Source organism: Vigna unguiculata, chromosome 5, assembly GCF_004118075.2.
Source record: "Vigna unguiculata cultivar IT97K-499-35 chromosome 5, ASM411807v1, whole genome shotgun sequence".
Lineage (NCBI taxonomy): Eukaryota > Viridiplantae > Streptophyta > Magnoliopsida > Fabales > Fabaceae > Vigna > Vigna unguiculata.
This window is the reverse complement of record NC_040283.1, coordinates 23,579,326-23,595,876: the sequence shown is the minus strand read 5'-3', so window position 1 is coordinate 23,595,876 and position 16,551 is coordinate 23,579,326. Positions and strand designations below refer to the sequence as shown.

Sequence of the window (16,551 nt, the reverse complement as noted above, 5' to 3'; positions counted from 1 at the left end):
CAACCATGTGCCAAACATCCAAGACAGAGAAGAAATCAAAACAAGAACGCATTCTCGCACAACTCTCGCTTAGGCTGAAGGTTCTCACTCAGGCGAGAGGCTTCTCTCGCTCAAACGAGCTCCCTTTGCTTAGTCGAGGGCTCGAGGAGTGGGAATAGTAGCTTCCTGCGAGATCTCGCTAAGGCGAGCCCTCCTTGCTTGAGCAAGACTTCATCTCGCTCAAAATGGGAACTCACCGCTTAAGCGACCTCTCGAGCAAGAAACCTGGGTGAACCTCTGTTAGTCTCACATAGGCGAGACAAGCTCGCTTAGGTGATATTATCAGTTCTCGCCACTATTCGTACCTACATCAGCCATACTTGCACACCCAAAACACAGAACATAACATTTTATTTAACCTCAACAACATACACTTCATACAAGTTCGAGGCAAATCAAAAATAGGCAGCAAACTAGAGATTTCGAGGAACCCTAACTTCCTTACCTGAAAAGAGCTAGCAAGCTACTTCGACGCCTAAGCCCACAACCATAGCAGCTCCAAGAGTAGATTTAAGAGCTGAAAATACTGACCTAGAAAGAAAAAAAATTTAAACTCGGGAATCTCTGTTGGCCCACAAAGAATAGAGTGGAAGGAAAGAGTATAAGGGTTAGGGGTCAACTTACGTGAAGTAGAACGAGCTTGAGTGGACTTGACAGTAGCGGAGATCAAACCATAGCAGAGCTCTGGGGAGGAAAAAGGAGAGTAAGGTACGAGCTGTTTTGCAAGAATGACAAAAGTGAAAGGGGTTTGGCTGCCTTAGGGGCCTTGTACACCCTATGGGCCAACCCTTAGGCCCATTAGATTGGGGCAGCCCTTAAAAGAAAGGGTTAGAATATAAATGGCCTTACTATAACATTCTCTTACTTTTAGGTTGCTTATTGCAGATACATTTATTTTTTTATCATAATTTTATTCATTAATTTATACTCAATTATATTTATTTTATTTATAATGAAACATTAAAATACGATATTTCTTATACAATTATATAGTTTATACTCTATCTTAGAAATAATCTCGTGCGTTGCACGGATCAAAAAAACTAGTAAGAGTACATAATCAACAATAATTAAAGAAAAATATAAATTAATTTTTTTAAGCAATAACCAAGGGAAGATAACATTGTTATAATATTAATATGAATTTGACTAAACAAATTACAAGTATGTTGAAATTAAATAGAATCATTCATATCACTATAAGAATATTATTATTTATCTTATTTTTACTTTACTATTCTTCTTGTTCACTGAATATTGAAATTTGTTCAAGTCCTTTGACATATACATATCTTCCTTTTCCTTCTTTTTTGTTTACAATTCAGGACTTTCAAAGGATAAGATGTAACACGACAATCCTTCCCGAAGTCTCAATTTAATCTTATGCACCTTATATTTTTTCTAACCTTCGTCCTTTGTACTTAAACATGTTTTCCTAAAACTCAAAAAACTGAAAAATATATACATTTTAGCCAATCACTAGTGTAAATATGTTAATTGTTTTAGTATAATGAATTTAAAAATATAAATAAATATAGTATAAATATTAATATTATATTATCATTAATAATTTATATATATTTCATAAATTTTTTATTAAAATAATTATGATATGACATTTTATTCTAGTAAATAATTATTTTTGACACACATTTTATCGCTTTGAATAAAGTTGTTGTGATAAATTAAAAAATTGTCACCAATAATATATAACTAGAGACAAATTTTATATTTATCACTATATATTATAATTGTATGATGACAAAATTATTCTTAACATATGAAAGATAAACTATACATTCAAATTTAAAATAAGAAAAATTAAATATTTTTTTCTACAGATACATTTTACAAATTTTATATTAAAAATACTATGATATGACATTTTATTTTAATAAATAATTTTTTTGAAATATATATTATATCACTTTTAATAAAATTGTTGTGATAAATTAAAAACTTGTCATAAATCATATATAAATAGTGACAAATTTTATATTTATCATTATTGCAATTGTATGATAACAAAAATATCCTTAACATAACATATAAAATATAAATCACATATATTCAAATCTAAAACAAGAAAAAATAATTAGTTTTTTTATAAATATATATATATATATATATATATATATATGAATTTTTTATTAAATATATAAAATGAATTTTGTAACAAGTTATTATCCAAAAATAATTTAACAGTCTAATAATCAAGAATTTGTTACAAATAATAAATAACTATTGATTATAAATATTTAATAGATTTTATATGAATTAAATATTCTTATTATAAAAAAAACAGTTTTATTATGTAACAATTTTGAATAATTATTTGTAACATTTTTTTTTAACATAACTATTGTAACAATTTTTTAATTTTATCATTATTATACTCAGTATCTGTGATAAATTAAAAATTAGTCACATTATTATACTTAGTATCTGTGATAAATTAAAAATTAGTCACAATTAATATATAAATTGTGACAAAGTTTATATTCGTTACTTAATTTATGTTACAAAAATTTATATTTGTTGCAGTGAATGCACACTAAATTTACATAATTATATGTACTTTTTTTTCAAAAAAATAAATTATGATATCTGACTAATCAAACAACACCCTTCATTTCTTGAATATTTGTATAGGACAATTTTTGAAGTGCACACAGAGAATAAAACTATGCTTGAGTTATGGTTAGAAACACGCCTGCCTAATGTCAATTGGGGGCTCAGAGAACGTTCCAGAAAGAATTTTTTTTGCAATCAAGAGGTTTGCGGCTTGAGAGTAGTGAATGCCATCCCAGCTAATGAGTTGAGATGAATCTTTGCATGCATTTCCATAAAATGTTTCATTTTCTGTGCTTTTCTTCCCACAAGTTATCTGGTAACCATGGTAACTACCACAGCAAAACTTCATAGGATTGACAAAACCTGCTAAAAAGAATGCTATAAGTTAATTATCCAAAGCCAAAACGAGAGAATGTAATCAATCCACTTAAACACTTTTGTGTGCATAAAGATCACCTAGCTTCCTTGCATTACTGATAAGTTCATATTTTGCTTTATACACATCAACATAAGTGAATTTGGCCAGAGGAAGATTTGTTCTCAATTGAGATGTTAGGACCTTGAGTTGGCTATTAAATTCTTGAGCAATCTCATTTGAGGTTTGACACAACCATTAGCATCGAGGTTACCCTGCTTTGACTCATAAGAAAGGAAATTGAAGGGCAAACACCCAATGGGGCCTGTGTTGTGAATCCAGAATAGTCTTGCTCCCTCATTGTATAATTGCTATAACATCATACTTAACAAGTATTAACTTCAAAGAATAAATTGCAATATGAATTTTCTCACCAAGGCGTTAGTTTCTTTACCTGTATTAATTGTGAAAAATTCCTCAAGATATTAGGAATAGATTCTCGAACTTGTTCCTCTGACGTGTGCTGAAAACCATATGCAAGATCGTTTTGTCCAATGTCAAAAGTATATAAGGCTCTAGAGAAGTCATTAGGCCTTGGAATATTGTTTTTAAAAGAGAGTTCTGTTCCTGACATATCACACAACACAAGGTTTTGTAAAAAAGAATTAATTATATTATTAATACACCCTAATGCTAGAGACGTCATCAGGTCTTGGAAGATATGTTATCAAACTAACATATGCATTGTCAATATGTGCTTCTAATGCTAGACTTCATTGTATATTAATTTAAATTTTCATTCAAATTAAATTGTGATTGGTTGATGAGTAATTCGAAAGGCAAAGCACAATTAATATTAAAAAAAGTTGAAGAGATGGTTTCTAACAGTCTAAGTTAAGAAAAGGAAATACATATACACTGGACAATTTCTAGGTATTGTCCAATACAGAGCATTATAAAGTTTTTAGCCATAACTTCAATATACAATTCATTGGTAATACCACTCTTAATGAGTATTATAATTCTAGTGTACTCATGAATGTATATCATTTTAAGAATTTTTGTCTAGTGTATTTAATAAGTATGATGAAAACATGAAAGTAAGGATAGAGAAAATATTAGATTAATAAACAATCCATTAACTAACTTTGTTATATGTAATATATTTATATGCATTCTTATATTTACAAATCTTTCTTAGTGATGAAGACCTATGTTATGTTGATATCAAACTTTTGGCATAAAGCGAAGGTGGTAAAATAGAAGGAAAAAATGACTTCAAGGATGATACGGCTGTTATGGAATTTAACGGTAAAACTCCACATTTCTTCGAGGGAAGGGAAAAAAAAAAACCTCCACAACCACAATGGTCTCCAAAATATTCTCTGCCTTATTCATAACGAAAACCATATATAGATATATGGCCAAGGAAAGAGACAACATTGAGTAATTTCTAAAATAGCAAAACAAATAAATCTCAACATAATAAAGCAAATCCTAACAGAATCAATTCATTTTGTAGCCCTTAAATTTTAGAGGGGCCTGACGGTTTCTAGAAGGATTTCTCTTCAGCTTTGGCTTGGCTTTTCCAATTGTGTCCTCCACTTCACTTGGGTTGGGCTGTATTTTCTCATCCCCCAATTTATGGCCCATAACATCTTCTTTCCCCTGCACAAACACCATGTCCTCAAGGTGTAATGTTGGATAAGCAGATTAAAGCTCCTGGAAATCTTCCCATGTGGCATCCTCTGGAAAGAGACCGTCCCACTGCACTAACACACATTGTGAAGAATTATCACCCACTGCCACTATAGCCAAGGGTTGAACAATAGGTTGAGTAGTGATGGTGCAAGGAGGTAATGATAAAAGGAGTTGTGCCAGTGAAAGGTTTCAGCAGAGAAGCATGAAAAACAGGGTGAAGTTTAGCTGCAGGTGGTAGAGCAAGGCGAAAAGCTACATCTCCAATACACTCTATGATTTCAAAGGGCCCATAATAACGCTTAGAAAGTTTTTGTATTCATGGTTCTAATAATGAATGTTGTCGGTATGGTCGAAGCTTAACCATCACGTGATCACCAAGCTTGATGGGGCAGGAATATGCTTCTGGTCAACAACATGCTTCATCACCTCTTGGGCCTTTAACAACTTTGCACGTAATTTGTTTAAAATTTCATCACGACAAGCCAATTCAACATCAACAGCATCAAGCTTTGAGTTTCCCATGCAGTAACTAGGAACGGTAGGAGGAGGTTTACCAAACATAACCTCAAAAGGAGAAAGCCCGGTGGATGAATGAATAGAGGTGTTATAACATCATTTTGCCCTTAAAAGAAACTTGCCCCACGAAGTTGGTTTGCAATGAGCAAAGGACCACAGATATTGTTGAAGGACTTTATTGAGGATTTCAGTTTGGCCATCACTTTGGGGATGGTAAGCCGTGGACATCTTTAGCTTAGTACCATTGAGACGAAATAGTTCTTGCCAAAAGCCACTCATGAAAATGGCATCTCTATCTAAGATAATTCTTTTCGACAGTCCATGCAACTTACAAACCATATTGGCAAATAATTCAGCTACCGTGAAAGCGATATAGCTAGAAGGAAGCACACCAAAATGTCCCGCTTTGGAGAACCTATCAAGAACAACAAAATGGTAGTATGACCCTTGTAAAGGGGTAGCCCAACAATAAAATCAAGAGCAATGTCTTCCCATATGCCATTAGGAGTGGGAATGGGTTGCAAAAGACCATAAGGAGCATGATTCGGAGCCTTCATCTATTGACAAGTCATGCAAGATTTTACAGGCCAATGGAAATTCTCATGGAGCCGTTGAAATGTTTTATGAAATTCAAAATGGCTACCCAAGGGGATGCTATGGTACTCTTCAAGCAACAAGGACTTAAAGGTAGTGTCGTCACCAATATATATTTTTCCTTTATACAATAGCAAACCATCTATAATGGAAACCTTTCATGAGAAGTGGGATCAGTAAAAACTTCGGAGTACAATTGCTTTAGTTGGGAACAAGAATCATAAGAAGCCTTGAGCTTGTGAATAAATTCATAATGAAGGACAATAAGGGCAGCAAGGAGACCTTCGTTAAACTAACGAGACAAGGCATCAGCAGTACAATTAGAGGAGCCAGGTTTGTATTTTATCTCATAATCAAACCCCAATAGTTTGCACAAATAATGTTGTTGCTTCGGAGTTTGGATCACCTGTGTCAGAAGTTCTTTTAAGCTCTTTTGATCTGTAAAAATGATAAACTTGCGGCCTAGTAAATAATGTCGCCATTTTTTAACAGCTTCAACAATGGCGTGTAAATTTCGAACGTAAGTAGAAGCATTTCGCATCCTATCACAAAATTTCTTGTTGTGAAACAAATTGGATGACCCTTCTAAAGAAGTACAACACCCATGCCCCTTCCAGACGCATCCATTTCTAATTGAAAAGGGATCTCAAAGTTAGGTAGAGCAAGAACAAGGGCTTCAGTCATGGTTTTCTTCAAGTCATCAAAGGCTTGTTACTCCACTAGAGTCCAATGAAAGGCGTCTTTCTTCAATAAATTAGTCAGAGGTGAAGCAATGGTAGCATATCCTTTTTTAAAGCAGTAGTAGTATCCTGTCAAACCGAGAAACCCACGCAGTTGTTTCACGCCATGAGGGACTAGCCACTCTTGCATTGCCAAAATCTTGTCATTCTCTGGTTCCACACCCTGTTCCATAATTATATAGCCTAGATAGACAACATTGTTTTGTGCTAAAACGCACTTGGATCTTTTTAGAAAGAATTTGTTATCTAATAAGCATTGAAAAACAAGTTCCAAATGGCTTATATGTTCATGTAAACTTTTATTGTAAACTAAGATATCATCAAAGAAGATAATAAGAAACTTATGAAGATGAGGGCGAAACAGCTTATGCATAGTGCTCTGAAAAGTCGAAGGAGCATTGCATAGTCCAAATGGCATGACAGTGAACTCATAATGGCCTTCATGAGTTCGAAAGGCAGTTTTATAAGATTCCCCTAGAAACGTACGAATTTGGTGATAACTAGAACGAAGATCCAGCTTAGAAAACCACTTACCACAAAAAAATTCATTGAGAAGTTCATCCACGATAGGAATTGGAAAACAGTCCTTGTTTGTGACTGCATTCAACGCGTGATAATCCATACAAAATCACCATGTTCCATCTTTCTTACGCACGAGCAATGCTAGGGAAGAAAAAAAGCTCAAACTCTTCTGGATTACACTAGAATGTAACATCTCTTCAACCTGTTTCTCAATCTCCTGTTTCTGAAATTGCGGGTATCGATAATGTCGCACATTGACGGGATTTGTTCCTTCCAACAATGGAATTTTGTGATCAGTAGTTCTTAAGGGAGGAATAACGATGAAGCGGAGACTCAATTTCTGGAAGAATAGACTCTGTTTCTCCATCCCTAAAAGACGAAGGTTGGGCCTGAATATGATAATATTCACTAATTGAATGAGTGACTTGAAGTCGTTTAAGTTGTTGGGATGAAATTTCATGGGCTTTAGGCCTTGGAATTCCATGGAGTTGCACCACCTGGCCCTCTCTTTTGAACCTCATAATTAACTTATCAAAATTAGTAAGTATTGGACCTAGACTTTTCAACCACTACACTCCCGGAACTAAATTCGCACCTGTTATAGGCAAGACAAAGAGGTCTTCAGTGAACAAGTGAGGCCCAATGTGGATTTGCACCTCTTTACACAACTTGGAGCATTGTAACTCCTCCCCATTACCCACTTGAACAGAGAAACCTTGGGCTGGGATAATGTCGAGATTTAAAAACTTCACCAATCGTTCCTGCAAAAAGTTTTGTGTATTCCCACTATTTATCAAAATGGACAATTGGGCCTTGCCAATCTGGCCCAATACAGCCAGCGTTTGAGGAACCAAATGGCCCATGAGGGCGTGAAGGCTAATTTGGGCTAGGGAAGAATCCAATGGGTTTTCGGGTTTGGTTATGATTGGATTCTCATCAGATAATAACTCTTGAAACTCCTCATCAACCCTTGATGGAGGTTTTAGAGTTAGGAGAACCATGCACTGACGTTTGCAACGATGACCTCTAGCATACTTATCATCACAGTAATAGCATAAGCTTTTTTCACGTCTGGCCTAAATTTCTTCGACGGTCATGCTCTTGAGGATTGGGGAATGATTAGTAGTAGCAAAGTTGGTTGTGTGAGATTAGGAGAAAGGGTTTGTGTTTTGGTTTAGGGTGGTTTTCTATAGGGTGTTAAGGATGGAGGTTGAGGTGTAGGATTTGTAAGGCTTGGACTGTATTTGGGATTTGGGTTTCGGTTGGGCATCTTCGAATTTGGCCACATAAATCTTGGCCAAATTAATAGCATCGATGAGTGTCGCCAGTTGACGAGAGCGCACCTCCCGCTGTAACTCAGGTTGAAGCTTAAAAATGAAACAACTAAGGTAGAAACTCACAGGGAGATCAGTGATTCAATTAGCGAGACCTTCAAACTGTTGTTGATATTCACGAATCGAAGAAGTTTAGGTAAGTTTAAACAATGCACTGGCAGGATCCTCAAATCGTGATAGGGCAAAGCGAGATTGAATCGCCTTAAACAGTGCATCTCAATCCTTAATCTGATTATTCGCCACCATCCAATAATACTAGCTAAGAGCTTCTCCCTCCATGTTTTCGCTATTAGTGTTTTGCGATATTAGTGTTTTGCGATACTCAAAATACTGTGTGATCTTGAAGATCCACCTTAAAGGGTCGTTCCCATCAAAACGAGGTATCTCTAATTTCATATAGTGTTTGGATGCATGTGTGGAAGAAGGTGAACCAGGATTTTCGATTTTGCTTTCCAAGAGCGTGAATCTGTCCTCCAGGCACTGGTATTCACGTTGAAAGGTAAGATGGTTTTCAACCAGTTTAGAAAGTTGAGTGTCACTAGAAGAAGCAAAAGAAGGAGCCATGGTTACTCTCAATGAAAGCACCAATGATACGGTTGTTATGCAATTTAACAGTAAAACTCTACCTTTCTTTGAGGGAAGGGGAAAAAAACCTCCACAACTACAATGGTCTCTAAAATATTCTCTGCCTTATTCATAACAGAAACCATATATATATATATATATATATATATATATATATATATATATATATATATATATATATATATATGGCCAAGGAAAGAGACAACATTGAGTAATTTCTAAAACAACAAAACAAATAAATCTCAATAGAATAAAGTAAATCCTAACAGAATCAATTCATTTTGTAATCCTTAAATTTCAGAGGGGCCTGACGATTTTTAGAAGGATTTCTCTTCAGCTTTGGCTTGGCTTTTCCAATTGTGTCCTTCACTTCACTTGGGTTGGGCTCTATTTCTCATCCCTTAATTTATGGCCCATAACAAAGGGTTAGTGGTAACCAATCAAGAAATATCACAAATACTTAAGTTAAATTCTAATTCAATAAGAAAGACTTGATTATCCTTTTTATTTCGATCTTTAATTTAAATTTCCTTTTTTTTTTTTTTTGCCTTGAAGTTAAATTAATATACTGTTGTACTTAATATGTTATAATCAAATTACAACATCTATTATCTAAAATCTAGTTTTGTTAACTTTATATGTTTATTGATGATGATTAAGGATTGTTATAGTTATGTTACAACCTTTTATATATATATATATATATATATATATATATATATATATATATATATATATATATATAACACTTAAATTTAATTGGTTTTTTTATTTTTAAAGACTTTGTAAGTCAATATCAAAATTAATGTAAATATTTAACGACTTCTTTAATTAAACAAAGGCATACTACTTAACTTTTTGTAGTAAATGATTGTTTCACTCTCACACATGGAAAGTTAAAAAATTCAATTAAAAATTATTTAGTTACTACATGGAAAGTAAACACTACATGAAAAAAATTCTTAAATAGCAATTTTAGAGATGAAAAATAATTAGTTACTATAGTGACTAATTTACATACCAATTTATAAACTTAAAATTATTGGTATCAAAGATAATCTCTATTATGAATAAAAGATTGTAATTGACTTGTGAATTAGATAGACTCTAAATTGGTTACCAGCATTAGCTACCAAGATTTTGCTTCCAAAGGAATTAGAGTCTAAATTAGTTTCTAATTAATTAGTGACCAATATAGACACTAATTCCTTTGGTAGTCGGACAACTAATGTTAGACACAAAACAATTATAATTTTTTATTCCTAATAGAGACTATTTTAGATATCAATAATTTTATGTTTATAAATTGGTATCTAAATTAGTCACTATAGTGACTCATTATTTCTTTTGTCTCTAAATTTGGTTGATATTTAAGAATTTTCTTGTAGTGATAGTTTCACCTTTAAGTATCTAAATTGTTTTGTCTTTGAATGTGTCTCTCACACTCATTGTGACCAAGTGGCTTAGGTAGATGGTCGAGACAGATCGTCTTAGGCAGAAGGCTGAAGGTCGAGACATGCCAATGTAGACGGGAGGTCGTGATAGGTTGGTCAATACAGAAGGTCTAGACCTAGGCCAACGATAAAGACAGGTGGGTCTAGTCTGAAAGTTGGTTCAAGATGAAGTTTTAGTTTTCATACTAATTGTTGCTTATGTGTCCAATAATATATTTAAAATTTTAATATTTTTTTCATGTTTAAAGAAAGCCAATTAGTTGGTCTTAGCTCATAGGACTCTTTTGGGCATTTTGTCTTGTGGGTTTTTCTGGCACCAACTCATACGGGTCAGGGTCCAATCTTATGGACTAGGCCAAATTGATAACTTTATAGAAGAATCTTTAAAATATTTTCTCTTATAGCATACTTTTTACACCTTTATGAAAAAGTTGTTAATGGTTATGATATATAATATTTTTTTACCATTTACTTTATGTTCAAACTTGTTAAAATATGTAACTCATACTACTTAATGTTGGTAGCCTATAAGAACATGATAACAACATGAGTTAGTGGAATAAACATCATTAAAATAACTAAATATTTAATATGACACTAATAAGGTAATAAGGTTGTTGCTTCAAGTTAATCTAGGTTCATCTAGGTAAAAGCTTATTAAAATATTATAAATTGACTTTATGAGGAATAAATTGGTCATTCATTGCACATTTATTAAACCTTCAATATGTTTTGCTAACTTGAGTGTTAGATTCAGAGAAATGCGAAAGAGATATTCTAACATGTCCTAAAATTCAAAGAAATAAGCAAGCAAGCATGAGAGAGTAAATTGAAGAAAGCATCTCAATCTTATAAAGTAATTTCAATCCTTGTAAGAACATTTGGTACCTATCATAGGACTGCAACAATTGTATATTGTTACGACTAGTTGATCCATTATACCCTATTAGAAGGTTTAAATAAGACTTTTATGTGAATTTGATTATAACAAAGACTATTAAGTAATAAAAATCATTGGTATCAATTCTCTAACTTGTTTAGTTGTGCAATTGAAAGTAGTAAAGATAATAATGTTCTCATCAAGATTTATGAAAAGACTGGACAACTACAAGACATTGTTTGATCGTGTATCGCATATCGTCTAACATGTTCTTTACTATGTTATGTAAAATTATTGAAGTTGTAATGATAATTAGATAAATAACAAAATTAAAATAATTATTAACATATAACTTATCTTTAAATTAAATCTTTCAATGTCTCTAAAAATAATCAAGGAAACAAATAATCTTATACAATTATATATGATTATGTTTAATTGTTGTAGATGCATATACCGTTTGAAAAGTTTTATTTTGTAGAGATATTTGAACGTTGGAGAAAAAAGATCAAACCTTCGGTGTTCTTTGATATCAATATGAGAGATGAGCCCGTCCGGGTCGTTAGGCTCATCCGGGTCATTAAGCTCGTCTGGGTCGTCATGCTCATCCGGTTCGTTTGTCCGTCCGGATGGTCAGGCCTGGTCGGATAGTCGAGTCCAACCGGATCCTTGGGCTCGTTCGGATCGTAGGGCATGATCGAATCGTTAGACCCATTTGGGTCGTCAGACCCGTTCGGGTCGTTGGACCCGTCTGGGTTGTCGAGCTTGTCAGGGTCATCGGGCAGGTCCGGGTCGTTGGGCCTATTTGGGTCTTCGTGCCTTTCTGAGTCGTTGGGCATGTGCCATAGATAAAAATATATTTTAAAAAATAATATATTTTTCATGTTGAAGATGAAAGCCCATATGGATTAACCCTGACCCACAGGATCTTTATAGGATTTTTGGTCCTGTGAACTTTTTTGATGAAGACTTTTTTTTAATGTGAACCTTTTTTACCCTAGTTCACATGGGCCAGGATCGAGTTATGTGAACTAGACCAAATTGACACCTCTAATCACACTAAATAAAGTTCCTGTCAGCAGGGACACGGTAGGAGTGCTAACAAACACTTTTTATGGCACACTTTATACTGTTGGCGATAAAATCATGAAAAGGATATGAAATAAGAAGTAAAACCAAAAGACATGTGATTCTTAAATTCTGACCAATCTAAAGTGTTTGTAGAAAATGTCTTTCTAGTGGTGTCCTTTCTCTCCGACCATTCTGCTTTGAAAAAGTGAGTTTCTCAATAATGCAACCTAGTTTATTATTTTAGTACTTTATTAAATCCTAAATAATGGAGAATCAATCTATCACGGACTAAGTCGGAAAAAAAGAGTGAAGAAAGAAAAACTAACTGTTGTTAACCAAAGGGTGATAGAAGAGGATTCTGGTGCGGGATTTGAACTGTATGAACTGTGATATTTGAAGGCCAAGATGGAAAGGACTATAACCACCTGGAAGAATCGACGAGCCTCCAGTGGCAAAGTTGGCTCCATGCCTGTAATTGGATCCAACCGGGTTCAAATAAGCACTCAGGTATGGTACCTTTAATTCTTCAGCTGCATAGAAAGGTTCGTAAACCAAACTAAAATTTAGTACATAGTGTGAGTGGTTCATGTTGTGAATGAGTGAAGGGTGATTAAAGAGTGTTTTTGGCTTACTAATGAAATCAATTATGAGACGGCCATCACAAGCTCTTCCGGAGAGGCTTCCCAAGAAGTTTTGTCCATTGGGAGGAAGCACAACGGTGAATGCAGCAGAAATGGCTCCGGTGTCTGAGTTTGAGTCGCCAAAGTTGAAAATTGCTGGGTACTCACAACGCTTTGACCCTTGCACAACCCAACATGAACTCAACACACCAACAAAACTCAAACAAACACATTTCAGTGCAAACATCATCAGCATCCTCGATGGCCTCACGCGTATATGGGAGGAAAACTTATCCTAGCTACTCAGACACTGAAAAAAGTACCTTCCAAGTATTTTATTTTAAAGGTGTGTTTGTTTTTATCTCTATTTTACTTATAGAGTTGGTACAGCATACATTTTTTAACCAAGTTCAATTTATAAATACTCAATGATTTCTATAAATAAATAATACAAAATGGAAGCAACACAAACAAACAGAGTTTATACACGTGTTATAACCACGATTTAAAAAAAAAACAAAAAACAAAAATAAAACATAACTTATCTCAAAGAGGAAAAATAACAATAAAAATTCTCTTAACACCCTTTAATGACTATTTAACAATTTTTAAAAAGAATAAAATAATTTTAATAAAAGTTAATTTTTATATTTTTAGAATAAAAAGAAAGTGAATAATAACAAAAAAATAAATTAATCTCAAAATACGGGTATCCGAAAAATAAATAGCTATGGTGACCTTTTCGAATTCAAACATGTACCTCCACAAAATGTAGTACACGAGGCCTCTTCAAATTCTAAGAGCTTTCCTCCGACGTCTCTCTGTACTCTTTTAATCTTTGCTAAAATGGTGCATCAATTGTTGGTAAAAAGATTTGAACTTTCTGAAACTCTAGGATTTTTTTCCATTTCTAATATCCTACTTTGAAATTTCTCTGCACCACACACAGTTATGTTTTTAGATTTCAAATTTGAAATTCTAACTTTCCCAAGCTATTAGATTTCTTTATATGCTTCATGCGCCTTACAATTTGTAATTCTCTGTACTATGTTAATCTCTCCCTTACTGTCCAGCATCTCAACTTTCAAGATTTGCTAAAATGGTACATCATTTGCTTGTCAAAAGCTTTGAATTTTTTGAAACACTAATATTCTTTCCCATTTCTAAAAACCTACTTCGAAATTTCACATAAAATAATAATATTTTAACTCATTTTTAATTTACTGTTCCAATCATTTTTAGATTGTTAAATTACGTCATTAATAAAAAATTAAAACAGATAATTAAAGGGTAATTGAAGTAACAGGCTAAAAATGGGTCAAAATTTCACTATCCTCCTTTTGATATAGTTCAAGAGGTTTACAATTTGTAATTTGTAATTCCTATATCCAAAATCTCCATGATACCAAGTGACTTCCCAATCCTTCAACGACGACACCCGGTGTTCTTGCTCATTGTCAACCATCTTCATAACAACCTCTCCTGTGCCAACCAATGAGTATGAGTCAAACTTCCCTCACCGTGATAAATGAAATAAAGTTAATAAAATTAAAAAGTGTATTTAAGTTTTAAAATATTTCAAATATTTTTTATTCTCTTTTATTGAAATTCTAACAAAATATTTGTTTATACTTAAATAAAATTATAGTACACAAGTTGAATGAAATTGCATAGGAAAAATATTAAATTAATAATAATTTAGATTTAGACATTTGAAATTGAAGCTTATTGAATAGTGCAAACAAAATTTCTGATAATGACACTAAATTATTATATTATAGTAAATGAAATGTTTTTATACAATTGTGGTGGTAAAATTACATTTATAGAAAATAAAAATAATTATATGAAAAATCATCAAAATAGTTTTTTACGTGATAAAAATAAAGATATGAAAAAATAATCAAATATGCGTCCTAAAAACAATTTGATACAAAGAAAAAATAATGTATAATTGAGGGTATTATAAGGTGGAAACTACCTCGAAGATTTGAGAAATATTTTCAAATGTATAATTGAGTGTATTATAGGTGGAAACTCTCTTGGAGATTTGAGAAATTTGTTCAAATATCAAAGTAGTCGAATAGTTGAGGGATAATGAAAATTATTGGTTTAATTATGCTGGTCCCCATTTTTATAACAAAATATCGATTTGGTCCCTCTATTTTTTCTTATCTCAATTTGGTTCCTATTTTGAAAAATTTGATCCAATCAAGTCATTTCCATTAGTGGTACAGTAACAGCATTAAATGGGATGTCACATGTCAGTTCCTTGATTTTTTGAATTTTTTGAATTATTTATTTATTTTTTTGAATTTTTTTAAAAAAATAAAAAAATTTGCCACGTATCAAGCTATCATCGTGCCACGTGAAAATGATAGAGTGATGTGACAATGACAATGTCATGTATCACTTGTATGTCAGGTGTCATTTCCACATTCTCAATTTGGTACTTTATTTTAATTCTTGTCTCAATTTAATTCCAATTTTTGTAAAAATGAAGCAATTTTGTCTCTCTTCAAATTGAAACCAAATTTAATTTCTATATAAATATACACAAATATTTCTATCAAAATTAATATTTCTAGTAAATATTTTTAACAAAATTAAGTTTACTTAAATTTATATTTTACATTGAACTTTATTTAAAATTGTTTTAAAGTTGTTAATAGAAAAAAAATTCATAAATTATATTGATATTTTATTACATTGTACTTTAACATTATTTTTTTATTTGAATTTATATTTCAAATAATTGTATATTTTTAAAATGTGTAAAGTTCAATAATTTCTACACAAATGTTTGAGTTGGTGTAAAAATAACAATTATAAAGTTTTAAAATAATTTTAACTAGTTCATGTAACAATAAAAAACAAATAAATTTAAAATTTGAAAACAATTTTAAGTAAAGTTGAATGTGAAACACAAATTTAAATAAATTTAGTTATGTTAAAAATATATAATAAAAATATCAATTTGAATAAAAATATCAAATTTAATAAAAATTAATTTTTGTTTCAATTTGGAAAGGGATGAAATTGCACAACTTTTTTAAAAAATGGAACTGAATTAAGACAAAAATTTAAATACAGGTACCAAATTGAGAATGAGGAAATGACATCTACCGTAATACTGACACGTGGCATTGTCACTGCCACATCACCATGTCACTGTCACGTGGCACCACGACAGTTGACATGTGACAAATTATTTATTTTTAAAAAAAATAAAAAAAATAAAAAATCTAGGAACTGACACGTGACATCTTATATCTTATTTAACGTTGTTATTATACCACTAACGGAAAGGACTTGATTGCATCAAATTTCTCAAAACAAGGACCAAATTGAGATAAGAAAAAATAAAGGGACCAAATTTATATTTTACTACGAAAATGGGGACTAAAGACATAATTAAACCAAAATTATTTTAGTTAAAAAAAAGCTTTTAATAAATAAATGATTAAAGAGAATAAAAAAAATATTCTTTTAATATTACTTAGTAAATAAAGGGTTTATGTGACTGAACAATTGAAATTGAAAATCAAACATTCTCATGGAAACGG

At 32.2% G+C, this 16,551-nt stretch overlaps 1 protein-coding gene across 1 annotated transcript; it reads right to left on the bottom strand.

Annotated features, from left to right (window-relative positions):
- Positions 1 to 2,647: 2,647 nt before the first annotated feature.
- LOC114185811 (GDSL esterase/lipase At3g27950-like) lies at positions 2,648 to 13,325 on the bottom strand. Its single transcript, XM_028073735.1, is given in 6 exon segments — positions 2,648 to 2,976; positions 3,070 to 3,210; positions 3,213 to 3,339; positions 3,423 to 3,595; positions 12,692 to 12,895; positions 12,998 to 13,325. Coding segments are annotated over 6 exon segments (1,125 nt in total). The 5' UTR covers positions 13,242 to 13,325; the 3' UTR covers positions 2,648 to 2,740.
- Between the last annotated feature and the right edge of the window lie 3,226 nt (positions 13,326 to 16,551).